The sequence below is a fragment of the Plasmopara halstedii genome (genome assembly GCF_900000015.1).
Source record: "Plasmopara halstedii genome assembly, contig: Scaffold_3073, whole genome shotgun sequence".
NCBI lineage: Eukaryota > Oomycota > Peronosporomycetes > Peronosporales > Peronosporaceae > Plasmopara > Plasmopara halstedii.
The window spans coordinates 411709-428424 of NW_020189977.1; the positions used below are offsets into that span (position 1 = coordinate 411709).

Genomic DNA, 16716 nt, shown 5'->3' on the forward strand with positions numbered 1-16716 from the left:
AGGAGGGAAACGCAGCTTCGACCGAAGTGCCGCACGTCCTCGCGCTCGACCACCGAGCTTTGAGATAACTGGCGCTACGCGCTGTTGCTCGGTCTGGAGCATGGCGGATGCGATGGTCATCTTGACCTATCTCTCCCAGAGCAGGAGATTCTCTCCATCCTTACCCATAAGACCTTAGCGCTCACCATGAGCGGCTTAGGGCGGGGAAAATCATCCGTCGCCGACGGTGGCGTCATAGACACAAATAATGCTGACATTTTCGTCTGCAGGTGCTCTAGCAGCGCGTTTTTGTAGCTTGAAAACGCCTCTAGACGCGCACCGATTGTCTCGGGACCTTGCGCTACAAGGTATTGCACACCCTCAGGGCCAAGCAAGGACATCAGCTGGTTAAGCCCGTCCTGCATGCCCTGGGGCAAAGAAAAATTCCTTCATCCTCACAGAGATCAGTGTAAACAATGTGTAGATTGACTACAAGTGCTATTAAGTGCAGCGGGGCTGCCGTAGCTTAACGCTTGAGGGAGCGTAATTTGGGTCACCGACCTTTCGGTCTTTACAAGAACCAATAAGAGTGTAGCGGATCGCAATCCGCTAACTCCAAGAGTAGTTACTACCTTAACCAAGGCTAATAAACTCCTCGATTTAAATTCTAAAACTGATTTTTATCTGCGGCTAATCCGCCTAATTTTGGATGTAAATTTTACTAAATATATATTGTAAAATCTAAATACATGCATAACTACTGGCTACCTAGCCTCATACCGTATTCTTGTTTGGGTGCAGTCACACCATACACATACACACCCCTGTTACCAGGGTACGTGTAACTCCGTTACATTAATGATAACAATCAGTCAGGTTGAGGGTGCTGAAAATTGTTCCACATGAAATTTGATATGAATCGGCGTTTGCGCCGGAATCGTGGCTGTGTCTTGTGTAGTATAATTATTCGCAATTTTGTACTCGACAGCCTTCCTGAAGATGAATGGTGGCATCGAGCGTGAATGTTGATTTCTTCACACTATGGCTCATGTGCTTTGTACGGAGGGTAGCGTGAATAATGTCATACTGATCCATTAATAAGGACTATTGCCGTGTGACACAATTTGGTTCTGAGAGCCATGTCATTCAAAGACAACTTCCCCAGTCTGGGCATATGACGGTGTTGGGTCTCTTCTCACTATGTTTTTATACAGCTTAAAAGAATTTGTCGGGTCCTCGATGATATCTGTTCCACTCGTCGCATCTACCGTTCAGCAAATACCATTAATTGCAGATTTAAGCATGACGGACAATAGGCTTCGCTCCTTCTTCAGTGTCAATCCGACCAACTCTTTGACTTGACCAGTTTGTAATTCATTGCTCAGACACCAAAAGGGAAATTCCTCCAGTTCTACAAATGTTTTGCCGGTGATTATAAGGAGGGGGCTTACAACCCTTCAAACAACTCTTAAAACTACTTTTACGAGTACATACTCTCACCCGCTTCAGACCTGTAGCTTAACTCCCCCGTACAGTGGGCACGTCTCAGAAAAGCGCTGACTCAGCAGTACCATTACATTGAGATATTCTTCTTTGTTTAGGGTCTGTCCGGACAGGCTTCAACGAGTGCTCTTCGGCTCTAAAGGCTGAGTCGCTATCATATTCCACCAAAACTGGCACGGGAGACGTCAGTTCTTACTGCCAATTAATCTTTTCACATCTGGGGGGCGCAAAATGACAGCATTTTCATCCTGATACTACCGCTCACTGCCGCTTCTGCTTTTCAAAATGTTACTTCAAACATCTGAAATTATTATTTAAATCCTCTCGGTTTCAGACGGTAATAAAAGTCAGCGTGTTAAGTTCGTTCTCTGCACTTGCTGAAACATTTGCTCAATCGAACGTGCAAAGTTAGATCATTTAAGCCTGTCATCTAGCTGGATATGCTGAGAAATCTTAAGCGATGCATCAGCAGGCGCCCCTATAGATCAGGCCTATGTTCTGAGCATGAATTGGCTATTATCGTGAATGATCTGACAGCATGTATTAGTAGGTCTAGGATGTTTTGACAACAATTTACTGCGACTTTCATGATTTGAACGTACGATGCAGTGATGGTCATCGTGAGAGGGGGAAGCAGGAGTGGCGATCAATGCTTACCCGGATGCTCTACACATGTTACTGGACCGGTAATACTTGTGCGAAACCCATGGCAGAAATCTTTAGCGATAGCTGACTGTGGCCTTGAAAGTCGATGTCTTTCAGGCGTGCATTCTACGCGTAACTGTAATGTCCGACATACGAAAATTTTACAACTGGCGCCAAGTGATTTCCAGGTCAACAATTGGTAGATGGAATTCGAGGAAGACGTGACATTGTAGTGAGAGTAAGTCGATATCACTAACTTGCAGCGATAGCGAAATAAACCATTTTATTGTTGCAATGGCTGCGGTACTTTGTTGATCTGAATCTTTATTTGGTGGGGCTTGATGTTATCACGTCCAGAATTACCAAGATAGGAGCACACTTTGCCAAGCCGCGCTATCGCTATGTCGGCGCTGAGTTCTGGCGATAAATTAAATTGATCACTGTACGCAATTTCTTCGTTTATCTTCGCAATCTTTTGCTGATAAATAAATACCGACGTTATCGCCTCCTATTTTAAAAGGAGCATCCAGTTGTTGTACCTCTTGTCAAGGTGTTCGAGCTGTCAAATACAGTCAAGCTCGGAAAATGTCTCCCCAGACGAGGGATCAAACAACCACGCACTAAGCTCACACGGGAATCCGTGATCATTTCCATCAGTTGCGACCTTGACAAGCGTAACGCTCACAACTGCACGCACCATCTTCTTCCCGATATCCAGCGCAAGTAGTTCAGTACGAGGCATTTTACTCTGCTCTTCACACAAGACCATGGATGATTTGAGCTTCTGCACGGCGTACTTTCCCGTAAAAGCCTTTGGAAATTGGAAACGACACACGGGACATGTACTTTGGCTTTGCAACCACGATGAAATGCATGGGTAGTGGAACGAGTGGCCGCAAGGAAGTGCCACGTGGCCATCACAAGGATTTTCACTCATACAAATTACGCATTTCTCACCCTCGTCGACTTCGGCGACATATTGACTCTCAAGCTCGTCCAAGATGGCTTGGTCTGCAGGAGACGACCTTCTGAGACGTGGAGAGACGTAGCGCATCATAAAACGCACCCATGTTGTAGAGCGAAACATCTCAAGCACGTCGCGTGTAACGGCGTTAGCTGGCGCATGGTACTGCACTTCGACGCAAACGGTGATGTCCATCGAAATTGTTTGTATTTATCACTATTTGGTCTCAAAATGACAATGGCGAGTTCGTGTTGCAAATAACAAAGTCAGATAGTAAATTAGTGGCGGCACTATGGCTATCGAAGAATTTCAAAGTGAGTGAGCGATTGGTAGCCCATATCTGCTTCCTGCTTGACAAGAGACGGACGCTTAAGCAGTTTCGAAAGGAGCAGGTTCTTAACCCATGCAGGAGAGTGGTATTTTAGCTAATCAGTGGTGCAAGGCAGGGAAGGTATCGAATCCCCCACCATGCTTCAAAATATTGCACTCGGTTATTTTTCAGTGTCATTGAGGTGAATGTGTCGCATCATCCATTATAATTAAACCGGCATTAAATGTAGATTTAAATCGCGCAATCCATTGTATGCACCATGCCACCATGGCAGTGTAGTTATTGTCTCACATTCAAGAGCCAAGTGATCTGATTAATACCTACCTGACTTGCCAAGTCTTTAAAAAAGGATGATTCTTTAATATCGGTACTTGACTATATAATTTGTTCATTCCGGTACCGCCACGTGCTCGATCATATAATTCGTCCATTCCAGGTGGAATTTTAGATTCCACAGTAGAGCGATTTTAGGAAAAAAGTGCAAGTACCGCACTGATTGTAATTTCACGGACATCCTAAGAATGAAACTCAAATTCTTTAATAGACCTAATTACCAGGCACGCACATCGCATACATAGTGCTAAGTACATAAGCAATACCTGAGATCAGTAACTGAAAGCCAGATCGCTGAAACAAGAGGTGGCGCTGGTGGATATTAAGTCTCTTAACGAAGGGTTAAAGTTTTAAGGCCTATCAGAAAACCCATATAGTTTGATTTGTACGGCTAAATTAGTGAAGAGATATCTGCATCTGTATTTAGTTACTGCTAACTTTCGAGATTAGTCAAATAGTATGTGCAAATAGATACATACCGCAGCAAAAACAAATTACTCGCCGCGCAAGCAAAATGTTTGCTGGTCTTTAAATACATAAACGAAATCTTAGTAATTCCATCCAAGAGACACTTGCGCTTTGCTGATGTCGATATTTGAATCATATATGTCGATTCAATTTATCTTCCTGCACTTGAAACCGAAGGGATGTGACCGGGTCAACGAATTAAGCCAATAGATGGCTGAGCTGGTCCCACAAAGGTTCAGCCTGACGACCATTAATACTGCCAGTCCTACAGACACATAAGATGCGCTAAATATGGATGTGAAGGTACCAAGCAAATAATATAGACATTCTCGCATGGCGATCGTTTCCGAAGTAGATATAGACGACACCCGCTTGTGATGTGTCTGCTTTTTTGCACTGGACCTGTAGATCAAAAGCAATTTTTCAGCAATTACATGAAGCTGGCAGTGCGCGTTAGCTATCACTGCGGCACGCCGCCAAGAACATCTCTTGGAGACGTTTAGCTTTTCCTGCACTCCCCAAAATGATGACAAAGCACATCGAATCTCAGCATGTGAAAGTCTTACCAGTGGAAGTTGCAGTATAATTACATATAGACGGATCACGGCAAGAAAAATCTTTGACTGTGAGCGTCATCTGTTTGGACTCCATAATCTGAGATAGCACTGATGGCCCATTCGTGTACCGCTTTGAAACGAGATGCGTATAAAATCCTTGCCGCCAGACTTCATTGCCATTGTATTTGTTCGTTGCTACAATCACTAAGTACGTGCTTCATTTGACGCTGGTAATTTGCTGGGAATGTTTTCACGCCACCTCAGTCGACTGTAGTGCTTCCAGAACACAATTGTTTTCAGCAACACTGCTCATGCTCCTGTGAAAAGTCAGTACGTTCGCAGCATGTGAACCTTCTAATAAAAAAGAGCACTTCAAGGTGCTCCATTTGAGCTCGTGACTACGATGTGCGACCAAACATTTTGAACGATTCCAATCAAAATGTGTCTTCCAAAATGGGAACCCAAGACCCAAGTGGTTGGCATCAGTTGCTTAGCGGCATCTTTATGTCGAATTGCGTCTACTCGATGGGCAACTCAAACGACCTTGTTAAGCATGGCATGAAGAATCATCATGCTTGATTTTCATCCATACCTTGTTTAAATGTCAAAACACGCAGTCATCAAGTCTACTAGGAACTTAAATTTATATTACAAATGTCAAACGTAGCTTTGGTTAAACAACTAATTTACCCACGTCGATCGTGCTACGCAGAGTATTGAAACAACCTACTTTCAAATCTCAGTTGGGAAAAAGCTGTAAACACTGCGGGGTTACGTACACTTAAATTGAGACCGCACAAATCACACTTGTTTCTAATCGTGCAAAATTCAGAAGTATCAAAGCGTTGGTACTGACAGAAACTCTGGGTGCAATGGCGTGTGCAATGCGCACAGAAAAATCCTCTCATCATCGCTGCTTTAACAAACGCACTTCGGTAGGATTAGCAAGCTCCCAGCCGGAACGGAGCCGAGGGTCTTCAATGTAGCTAAGTCTTTGGCCAACTCTGCTATTTCAAAAGTAGAATACTCTAATATTTAATGTAAACGGATACCTTATCTCGTAATACAACACTTTTATGTCTTGACGTTCGGCTAGCAGCCCGCGTATATGATACCAATACTTTGGTACTTATGAACATGTACAATTAAACAACAGTACAATGTGAATGACGTAATATTACATGATATTGTAGTTGTGACTGACAGTGTAATACTGTTTACACTGTCTTTTTGTATTTTCAGCAGAGTGCGTAAATGTTAGCGCAAAACGAGCAACCAATGCACTTGGAGTTGAACTCCATTCTTTACATTAACTGTGCGTGCTCCTCAGTGAATATCTGCACCGAAGCTCCCTCCCGCGCGATTAATCAAATGCTCAACATGCTTCTAAGAAAGACGCGGTTCTTGCGACCGATGCTTCACGCGCGATGTTTGGTGAGGCTACTGAAAGTTATCCGAAGAGAATTGTGATATGGACTCACCAAGTCCTGACAAAATTTCTCCAATCTCAAACTACGACACACGGTGTAGTCATTGTCTAAAAAGAATGCGCTCATTCTCCCCGTTACGCAAGTCTCGAACTTCGTGTCGTTTATCATCGGCGAGAAGAGTTGCAACACCTCGTAATTAATGGTCTAGAACTGATCACGGATTTATCTCCAAGCGCAAGAGTAACGCCTACTCGTTTCAAACATATCACGTCATAATACGATTCCAATCCGTCTCAGATTGCCCTTACATGCGTTTTTATCGCTCACACAGAGAGCAAAACGAGCGCCAATAAGTTGCTTTGGGGTGTTTTATATCCTCAGGTTTCCAGTCTTTAGGGGTATCGCTTGCACCTAAAGCAGCCGCGGTTGAGGAAACCCATAGGAGATGTACCGTATGTACTGAGAACTGGCCAGACACCAAAAAAACATTTCACACACTGGATAGGGAAACGTGCCCTCTTAGCCGTCCAAAGGGGTTTCAAGCATGATACAGTAAAACAGACTAGTAATGACCTCGACTAGAGCGCCAATTCTACCTCGACTAGGTAAAGCACAAAGCCTAACCCAGAAGTTTAATTGGAGCCTATCACCTTCGGTTCTAACTGCATGTAGCCCTGCTTGTTAAGATGATTTAGTAATTACAGCTCCCGATCATGTGTCGAACTCAACTTCCACTGAATAGTGGGAAGCGCTCTGCGACGGTCGGCTCTACCTCTGTCTAAGCGAGAAAAACAATAATGGTACGCTAGATATTACGACGTAACGACACTGGCAGATTCTAGCTAAAATGAGGCCTCCAGCTCTCATGACATATTGAAAGAGATATTTTTCTACATCACCAGGCTCTGAAAGTACTGTTGGCCAACCAAACATGAAATTGGGCCAATCTATGCTCATAAGCAGTGCCAACAAAGGACGACTCTACCGCGGCTTGGCTTGGTATGTCGACTCTTTTCGGGAATCAGCATCGCCCGAAATTGAGATGAATCGGATCTCAGGTGTTTGCTTTGTACTTGTCCATCGTTGCGTATCCTCGGTGGCTCATAATCGCGTCGCTGCTTTGAGGCAGACGGCATATCGGCTAAACAGGATGGTAGAAACGCTGCTTCATCCGCATCTGGTCGCTTCATATCCCACTGGTTTGTAAAAGCGGGGTCGTCATATAGCTCCGGAGGGCTCACATGGAGCACATAATGTATTCGCATTATCTATGAGGTGCTGCGGGACTTTCCAATCCCTCATCGTTACGACCGGAACTAACTGCTAAAGGGTTTTACCGACCGCAGAAAAGGCATGTCATGGTAGGTTGAATGCATTCAATATAAGCTTTGCCTCGCTACACATTTGTGTATGTTCCTGTCTCTTTTGCTTCTGGACGTGACAGCATCATTCACCCGGCGAACGACGCTTAATCTCATTAAAAAAAACTCTGATTTGCCACGAAGTGTAGCCGTGTTTATATTAGCATGTAAGTAGGACTTACAGCGCAATGCACGACTCTACAAGCGTTGTCCCTTTATAAAGATCTTTTGGAATTTCGCATTGCACGGCTCGACAAGCGTTGACCCTTTCATAAAAATGCTATGGCTAATCCCATATCATTTTTATAAAAGGGGCAACGTTTATAGAATCTTGTACTACAGTGTTCAGCGCAAACTTATGAGCGAGAATAACTTGCTCGAGTAGCCGCGCAAATGCTCTAAAAGGTATCCATTATCACCATAAAGGCTGGGATCTGACTTCTTGTTGGTCGTGATCAGAACTAACATGTCAAATTTGATACTTATCATCTTAAAGAAAGCTCAACCAAACTTTATTGTGAAGCGCAAATTCCTGTTCAGTACGTTGGCGAACGACAAGCCATGAAAACAAACCATGCTTTTGGTGAGGAACAACTTTGCTGGATCCTCACAGATTACCGTTGCTCTAGCAGCTGCAAGATGGGCCATCTTGCTAAGACAAACTACAGAGACCACAGTGCCGGATGATCCGACGCATCCTCGGGAGGACCATCAATAAAGTCAATTTTGATGGACTGCCTAAATCCTGTCCGAAGCGGTAGGCTGGCTAAAGGTGCCGCCGGGTCTCACACATTGATTTTTCCCGCACGTGCGAGCATATATACTTTCCGATTTGTACATGTTAGGCCACCAATAAACAGCGCTTGTATCAAGAGGTGGTCGCTCAGTGGGATATCATGTGCCTCGTACATTAGTCTCCTCACATTTTGGTGCTAGCACACGTGACTTATCAAGTTGGTCAGTTCTGCAATACAGCAGGCCTTAGGCTAAAAGATAGCCGTATAGACGTACAAACGTGCAGCAACGTATCTCGTTTTGCAACAAATCAGATCCCGAACATTCAAAGCATTTCGCAGCGCAGCACATTTTTTGTCTGAATTGTACACTGTATGTATGATTCTAAACAGCACCATCGTGGCATGAGTCGGGGTGACGCGAAAGTGCATCCGTCATCAAGATAATTCGATTTGTCTTATACCTAGCCAAAAAAGTAATTTCGGCAACGAAGGATAAACAATGTGCCACTCTCTGCATAAGATGTGACGACGTCGCTTAGCGCAATGACACATGATCTGTATAGATGACAATAGCTTCGGACCAAAAAGGTTTGCACTGAGCGTGGTCAGATAATTTTCATCGAATGTCGCTCCTTGTCGTGGGCGAAGGTGGTTTTATCACCACGTAAAAGTGCAGGACTCAACTGTGATCACGCGTTCATGTCCGTCGGCATCTACTTAAAGTCAAGCACAGTTCATGGCAAAGGCAAGGCCGTCACAGACGATGTATAATGCCGATTTGGATTTGTATTTGGGGCATGAATGCGGCTTTTATTCACAGCATTGATAACCGCATCATTTGTCGAACCCCAGCACCATATTTAATTGTCTGGGTACGATTGGTAATGGGTCGTGCCATGCCGACATAGTTTGCACTGTATCAAAGCAAACACTTTGCCAGTTCAACCCAAATTAAGTGTCAAGATACTGTCAATTCACTATCGCATATATATTTGCCGTGTCTGTCCACAGGCTACGACTTCCCATTAAGGAAAACCAAAAATACTTTGTCGACACCAAGGCACAGTTGCTCATATTGGCGAAAAGGTCATTCAAGCGCATAGATTCAAAAAAATCTTTTCAAGTGTCATGTGTGGCTTTGCATGTCTAACTTTCCATGCTCTACACGACTCTGGACGATTGAATCGTCAAAATAGGACTGTGTGTAGCGACGAAGTGGTCTAAACGGCTGCAGTACAAGGTGATTGACCGTCGCTCGTCACTAGTCGCTAATACGTGAGAGAGTTCTTGTAACGGGATTTGCTCGTCTTTGTTCACAAACTCAATGAGGAAGTTTTACACGCTTCACCGAGTGTTGCTCCCTTCCGAGGAGAGAAAATGTGAATTGACATTTATTAGAATCAACAGGCCTAAAAAACTTCCTAAACTGACAAGTGCCTTCAATTCTGATGTGAATCCAGAAATCTACAACTATGCAAGATATATGATTAATGTTAACCACACACAGAATCATGTGGTTCACACAACATGTGTATTGGGACTGAACTTGACAAGAGTATCCCGGTCAGTATACTAGCCGCAGTGAAAAGAATGTTGCTGTTCTTCATGAGCAGTTGATTACATTCACTGAACAAAGCACAATCAGCTATGCAAATATCCATCAACTCGGTCAAGGAAATAAAACAAAGTGCAAATGATCATACAAATACTCATCAGCTAGTTTAATGGCACAGTAAATGTGCAACCAGTGCAAGTAGTTGGCCAGGTCAAGCCACTTTCTTATTGGTTTTGAATCAGAGGCAATGCCAAATCCACTATGACCCATATCTTCGCGGGATTTCTCAAGCTCTGCTTTCTGATTAAGTAGCCTAGAACGATGGTATTGTTGCGTCAAAAACACATGTGTTTTTGCAGGCGAACAGCTTACTTAAGCGCATGCACTCGAGTACTGCTTGTAATAGTTTAATGCGGCTCTTCCACCAACGTTTTCCCGTGCTCTTCTCGACTACGACCGAGCATGTCTTTTGGATGGAGTTGTGCGTGGCATGTACAGCTGTAATACCAGACTCTTGAACGTCGCTGGTACATTGATAGTCCCAGTGGAATAACCCGCTTTTTCCTCAAGTATCCAGTTAGTGGTATTTACCGAAGTGAGGTATACCGTTGTCTCTCATCAGCTGTTGATTCTAATTATTAGCACAACTGAGGGCGGATGCTGTGTTACAGCAAAAACGTCCTAAAGTTTGGGTCGCGCCAGAATCGTGACTGCATTTAGCTTAATAAAAGCATGCACAATACGCCACTTACCGTCAGACATTTTAATTCAGAAGTTGACGCCGATTGGTGCGCCGACTCGCTAATTCCCCGCATCGAACAAAGCTCCAATGACGTCATACCATTTTCTTTGCATAGTCATTGCTAAATAATATTTGATTCTGGATACCAGGTCAATTTCTCAATTTAGGGCAACATAGATTTTATTTCATATACTACGTCGTGATATTTTCTTTACGCAGGTAAAATTTAGTGCCCAGGGTCCTTGTGGATGATTGGCTCACTTCTCGCACTTAGCGCTTTGTAAATGTCGTTAATGACAAATTCATCCATAATAGATTACGCGCTCAGCTCTTCCTCCGGTACCCACCGTACCATTACAGTGAGATCTCTGTCTTCAACTGAAATTACGAGTGCAAATTGGAGCCAAATTTGTTGCGCACACGCTAAAGAGAATTCCACCAGATCTATAGAAAATTTTGCCTCAGGTAAGAATAAATGGCCCAAAAACCTAGGACTACCTCTGTCACTTGAGTCTCGGCTTCATGTTCATTCTCGCCACAAATTCGTTGAGCTTACTGCAACATCGAGCTTAATTGGGTGCGAAAGGGCTGTTACCACTTCAGACGAGGAGATGTTCCGTTGCAGTGATAAGTACTCGCAAATCATGTACATATTTGGCCATTTCTCTTCTTCCCAGACAAACGGACAATAAGATGGCACGCATACTATACTTTCATACTCTTATATATAATCCTTTATTTTTTCCGCGTTGAGCCTTTTCCTCCCGGTAGAAGTAAGTAGAAGGTTCAGACGCAGAGATAAAGATGGACTTGCCCCAACCGGCTCACGCGGTTCGAAAACTCGATTTGTCTTTAATGCAACATTCCCGTTTCTGGATACAAAATGTCTCGATGCAAGCCACACCGGTTCGGAAACTCCATGAAAACGGTAGCTGATACCGCTTTCGTGCGAGCGGTTTCCCTTATTGTGGTGATTGGGATTCGTGAATCCTGTTTCTCCGTCCATGACGAACAGGTAAGCACTTGGCACGCAATTAAATCACCAGTTCACCTGTGATCAGATTGCCCTTTCAACCGAGATTTTGTACGTAAGTGCCTATTCTCACGCAAGTCCTCCTACCTTAAAGATGTTGCCTAATGTAAGCCATATCAACTATTCTCATTCAGACGAGTGCTATTCTGTGTTGTTTCTTCAGCAAACTGGACTCTAAAATTAGCAGTCCCATGGTGAGTGTCGTCTAACGCCTGGTAGGGGCCTTTTCGAAGAAGCGCTTTTAAAGCTGGTAAACGCTTCCAAGCGAGGGAGTTGTTTTTCTTGTTCCTGGGCCACTACGCCGATTTCTTCGGGAAAATCATAAGCAACATGCTTATCAAACGTATCTTGTTTTTTAGGGACAGGAATACAAAAAAACAAACTTCTTCCTCACAGTGCATACTGATCCTTACGATTTGATCATCAAACTGACTATTTGCTCTAGCAAGTGCAACGGAGTTGTCGAGTACCTTGCACCGAGACAAAATTACCCCGCGTATATAACTCGAAGAAGCTGGGCTTGTACGTTTGACCCAAAAATGGGAAAAGCATAATTAAAAAATTATTCTGTTATGATTAATATTGCAAAATACACACGTTTTATCATCACTTTTAATGGTAAATTCATATTGTGTTGCTTGACATGAATCTGACACAGACCTCTCTATCGTCTTTGTTATTTAAAACCGTTAGATGTACACCACAACATATGGATTTCGTTAGGTTGTACATAATCATGAGTTTGCTGATGTTGATCACCCAGCGATATGTGGAAAAGTTTGAGAGGTCAGGGTCATCGAGTGGTAATGAGGAGTCTCATGGTTAAAAATAGTTGCATAGTGAGAGCGTACGACAAGCGACACAAGGCTGATCAAGGCAGCTGACTATGTCGAGCCAAACTCGAGTTTATAGCGTTAAGTGTTTATATAATAATAACCACTGTTTATGCTTTCTGGTTAATGACCCTTTCGATCTGAGAAAGCAGACCCTTAACAATCTACATCTTAATCAAGATACCAGAGACAGCTTGACAAAAGGAGATAGGTCATGAAATCATTTTAAAGTACGAGTTTGAGCGGAAGATCAAAGGATCGGATACGAATAATCTGCTATAAGACGCTTTATGGACTCACTCACCAGACCGCGATCGGCGAAGAGGAGGAAGCCGATGATGGCTCCGTAAACTATTGCCTCGATACAAGGGAGGCCTTTTACCTCTTCAAAAAGACCCAGCGTCTCCTGGCGGACGTTGGGACATCTGCTTCAGCAATCCATGTCATGGATGATTGATGCCTTTAAGCTAAGTTGTTTATCGCTCACAAGATCAGAGTAGTCAACCAGCAGATAACTGTCAGCAAGATTCTGGATAACATGAGAAGCAGGTGCACCGAGAGTTAAGGTTCAGACAAAGCTTAACCTTTTATACTTTCGAGAAATACGGTCGAGCATTACGGCAAGAGAGGGGTTAGTTGTCAAGGGGTCATGGTGCAGTGGCTCACCTACGAATTAGTCGAGGTGAAGGAAGCGGCGCCCGTTACAGATAACAAGGTTTACTTTGATCACATCTCAAAAGGAGACAACAAACAAGACAGGGAGTCTATGCCGAAGCGATGCTGATAAGACTGAAGAAGGAGCTCTCATATGTGAGAAAGATAGTGCTTCAGTCTGATAACGCAACCTGCTAGTAGAACACACAGTTGCCTTTGATTCTTCCTTATTTGAGTATTTTGCACTAGATTGAGATTGCGCGCTTCATCCATACTGCGATACAATATGGCAAATCTGTCTTAGACGCTCATTTTGCCAGATCAATGGGAGGGCTAAGGTCATGGGAAAGGAAGGTTATTGCGTCACACCAACACAGTCAGCGGTAGGCATCAAGTCACATTCTGGGGTATCACACTGCATTGTGGTGCTCGTTGGATACAACCAGGAACGGCTCCTTGGGCTTGCGAATCAAGTTGAAGCAATGGACATGCAACTGAAGCGAACAGTAAAGCGGGCCAATGACATCCTCTTCTTCTACGACAAGCGGCGACTCGGCCAGAATAGGGAGGGATTCTGATAGCTTTAGATTCGTTCGCTACTGAAGTTGCCCAGACTTCACACTCACGGCTTTCGAGTACGCAGGCATTGGAAACGAAAGGCCTTTTCAGTTTCAGAATACGTGCGTGTCTGAAACTAGAAGTCGCAGAAATATTTTTGAAGAAGGAAGTCTAGGAGAAGACTTTGTTGAGGAATGAGAGAATAAAGAAAAGGCTGCATAGTTGACAAAAGAAGGGCGCGAAGATGACAACGGTGCTGTAGGACAGTTTGATGCAGATGATGACGTAATGCAGGAGATAATGAACGAAAATCTTGATCCCAAGCGTCTACGGGGCTAGTGACAGGCATATAGATTACAACGCAATTACAGATTCTTTGAAAGCAGAGACAATGGCATTACAAGCCTCGTCCTCTTCCAGAACAAAGTCGGCGCATTGAAAGTTGCACTGAAGAAGAATCCTTCCGGTCATAACACGTAATATGGTAATCTTGATCCACATTCGCCTGTTATGCTCCGTTCATCAAAGCTCCTCTAGTGACCTCCAACTAATAAGCAGCCGACAATCAGTGACTGCCGCTTGTGTTAGATGCAACCGCTTCTCAACATCACTGACTGAGAGGTGCGTGATTCCTAGTTTTCACTCGCGTCATCATCACTAATAGTAATCACCGAACTTCTGCTGGTAACACCGGCGGCGAGAAATGAATAGACGCTCTTCATAGCAACCACAGCTGTGCTGATGATGACTCTCCTGGTGGCAGCGACAGTCTCTTTTTTTCTCTAGTAACACCGGTAGAAAGAGTGAATAGACGCTCCTCATAGCTCTCACAGCTTGGCTGATGATGACACTTAGCAGTAGCGACAGTCTCTTCTGCCGTAACGAACTATACAGAAACTACCAGCAAGCAAAAAAGAGTCCCATACTTGTATTATTGTAAAAAAAAGTCACATACGAAAAGCCATGCCTAGTGCTCAACTTTGGAAATAAAATATCTGGTTCGACAAAACTTCAGTGATGCTAGATATGTCAACAGCCTTCACACAAGACGTAATATATAAGTCTAGGCAGAGTCAGGATATTGTGTTTTGGCCAAATCCGGGCATCCTCAAATTTCTCGTCAAATTTGGTTATTTTGGTGCGCAGAAGTCATTGATAAAATGTATATCTAGTATATTAGCTTAAAATAGGAATCCTAAATATATGCTCTTGAAATGAAAGAGCATTTCAGGTGACAGGTACATTCGATTCTCTTGGCTTCGTTTCTGGAAAAAGCGTAAGAATTATTTTTTTATGCTTTGTCGAAGCAGACTAACTGAGTAAATATACTATGTGCTAGGTGCACAGCGAGTTTGGTACTAATACATCATTCTCTTCATTGTTAGCAATCTGCCACAGCGGTTGTCAAATTGCGCAGCACCTAAGGACTAACAATAGTTGCCGATCATCAGCAAGCCTGCCACCACGGTGAACATTTGAGTACTAGAGCTTGTGGCTGCAGCGAACTGCCGTATCTCTTAGCTTAGAGGAAGCTAAGCTAACGTCACCGACCTAACGTTCTTCCAATAACCAGTGCAAGTGTAGCGGATCGCAATCCGCTACTTCTAAGTACTTAAGCCTTTACTAAGGCAAACGAACACTTCTGTTCAAAAACGAAACTGTATTTAATTAATGTAGTTGCGGCAGAGCCGTCAATATCTAAAACTCAAGGTTTTTCCAACGAGACTCATACGAGGCTCGCGTGCCTGAGTACTAGAAACAACTTTAAACCTTCTCCGCTTTATAAGCACTGTGTCTACGACAGGCAAAATACCCAGTCTAGCTTGTAGTGAGGGTGCCCGCGGGCAAAGCCCTTCTTCTTCTGCACAAGATGCATCTTCGGACAGTCTTCTTTTTCTCTTCTCTTTTCTTTTCTTTTCTTTTTTTTTCTTTTCTTTTCTTCTCTTCTCTTCTCTTTACGTCGGCGGCTTTACGGGAAGCCCATCCCAAGCCCTCGGCAGCTAGGCGCAACACACCGCGCCCGCCCCGGGCGACGGATTTCCTCGTCGAAGAGTTGGGGGAAGTCGACTACGAGTCGGACACTCCTTTTCCAGCTTGGGATGACGAGGAAGATGAAGCGCTCCAATGACGCAACGTGAGCCCAGCTCAAATATTGCGGACACCGTGTCCGTTCCCCGATCACTCGGCTTCCGGGGGAAATGGTGTTATTACCAATCGCCTCAAAGAGGCACAGCAGCAGCAATTGAGGGCAGCTCACAGGGGGGCTCTTTTGCGCTCGTATCCACGTTCGGTCTTAGACTCTCGTGTGGAATACGTCTTCCGCTCGTCGGATCCCGCTACTGAAGCGAAAGACGCGACCACTTGATCGTTAGGCGTCTACGTTGTCAAGCCTCCGGCCACTACACCAGTTGAGCTTGATCAGCGAAAAGCTCTACGAGCTCGCTTCTTGGTACCCCCAAGCGATCCCAATGAATTTGTACCGCGCTCAAGTTCGAGTTCAAAAATGTGGCAATCCTATTCCCAAAATGCGGACCATTCCTGTGGTGCTTGTCCCTGGCGAAACCGCTGTAGATGACGATGAGCTCTTTGAGCAATGGATGCAGCGGCATCGGAAACTTTCCTCGCTGTCTACCTAACAGCGAAACCACAGAGAAGTAAACGTGCGCGTTGAGTGCTATTTTCGATTTGAGTTTGCCAAACTCTAGGCGCAACGCCGACTTCCTGCGTATTGTTGTCCCGCGACATATGGCACAATTCATAACGCTCCTGCGAGCTCTGTGGTTTCTCACACGGGTGAGTCTACGACCACAACAGCTCAATGTCACAGCTTGAGTTCAGCTCATGGCCCTTCGGCTTCCCAGGCTACTACCAAGAAGCACGGTCTACAACACGTTGCGAAGATCCTTCTGATCATAAGCGTATACGGCGTCTGGACAATCTTGGTGAAGTGGCACCTCAAACTTCCACGAGTCCTCGGAGTTGGTATCCCCGCCACTTTACATGATATTGGGTTGAACCCCGCCAACGACACAA

The 16716-nt window shown here is 44.4% G+C and overlaps 4 protein-coding genes across 4 annotated transcripts; 2 read left to right on the forward strand and 2 right to left on the reverse strand.

The window, feature by feature from the left end:
- Window positions 1–2020: 2020 nt before the first annotated feature.
- PHALS_07266 (uncharacterized protein) lies at window positions 2021–2352 on the forward strand (the record flags this gene model as incomplete). Its single annotated transcript, XM_024720703.1, has 3 exons — window positions 2021–2028; window positions 2092–2168; window positions 2231–2352. The coding sequence occupies 3 exons, from the start codon at window positions 2021–2023 to the stop codon at window positions 2350–2352; spliced, it is 207 nt and encodes a 68-aa protein (XP_024585875.1).
- A 337-nt stretch (window positions 2353–2689) lies between these two features.
- Window positions 2690–3286, reverse strand: PHALS_07267 (hypothetical protein F444_05455; the record flags this gene model as incomplete). Its single annotated transcript, XM_024720704.1, has 1 exon — window positions 2690–3286. The coding sequence occupies one exon, from the start codon at window positions 3284–3286 to the stop codon at window positions 2690–2692; it is 597 nt and encodes a 198-aa protein (XP_024585876.1).
- Window positions 3287–11131: 7845 nt separating this feature from the next.
- Window positions 11132–11611, reverse strand: PHALS_07268 (uncharacterized protein; the record flags this gene model as incomplete). The annotated part of the gene is made up of 2 exons (XM_024720705.1): window positions 11132–11325; window positions 11398–11611. 2 exons carry the CDS (start codon window positions 11609–11611, stop codon window positions 11132–11134), a joined length of 408 nt encoding a protein of 135 aa, XP_024585877.1.
- A 1509-nt stretch (window positions 11612–13120) lies between these two features.
- Window positions 13121–14022, forward strand: PHALS_07269 (uncharacterized protein; the record flags this gene model as incomplete). The annotated part of the gene is made up of 2 exons (XM_024720706.1): window positions 13121–13186; window positions 13906–14022. The coding sequence occupies 2 exons, from the start codon at window positions 13121–13123 to the stop codon at window positions 14020–14022; spliced, it is 183 nt and encodes a 60-aa protein (XP_024585878.1).
- Window positions 14023–16716: the final 2694 nt, after the last annotated feature.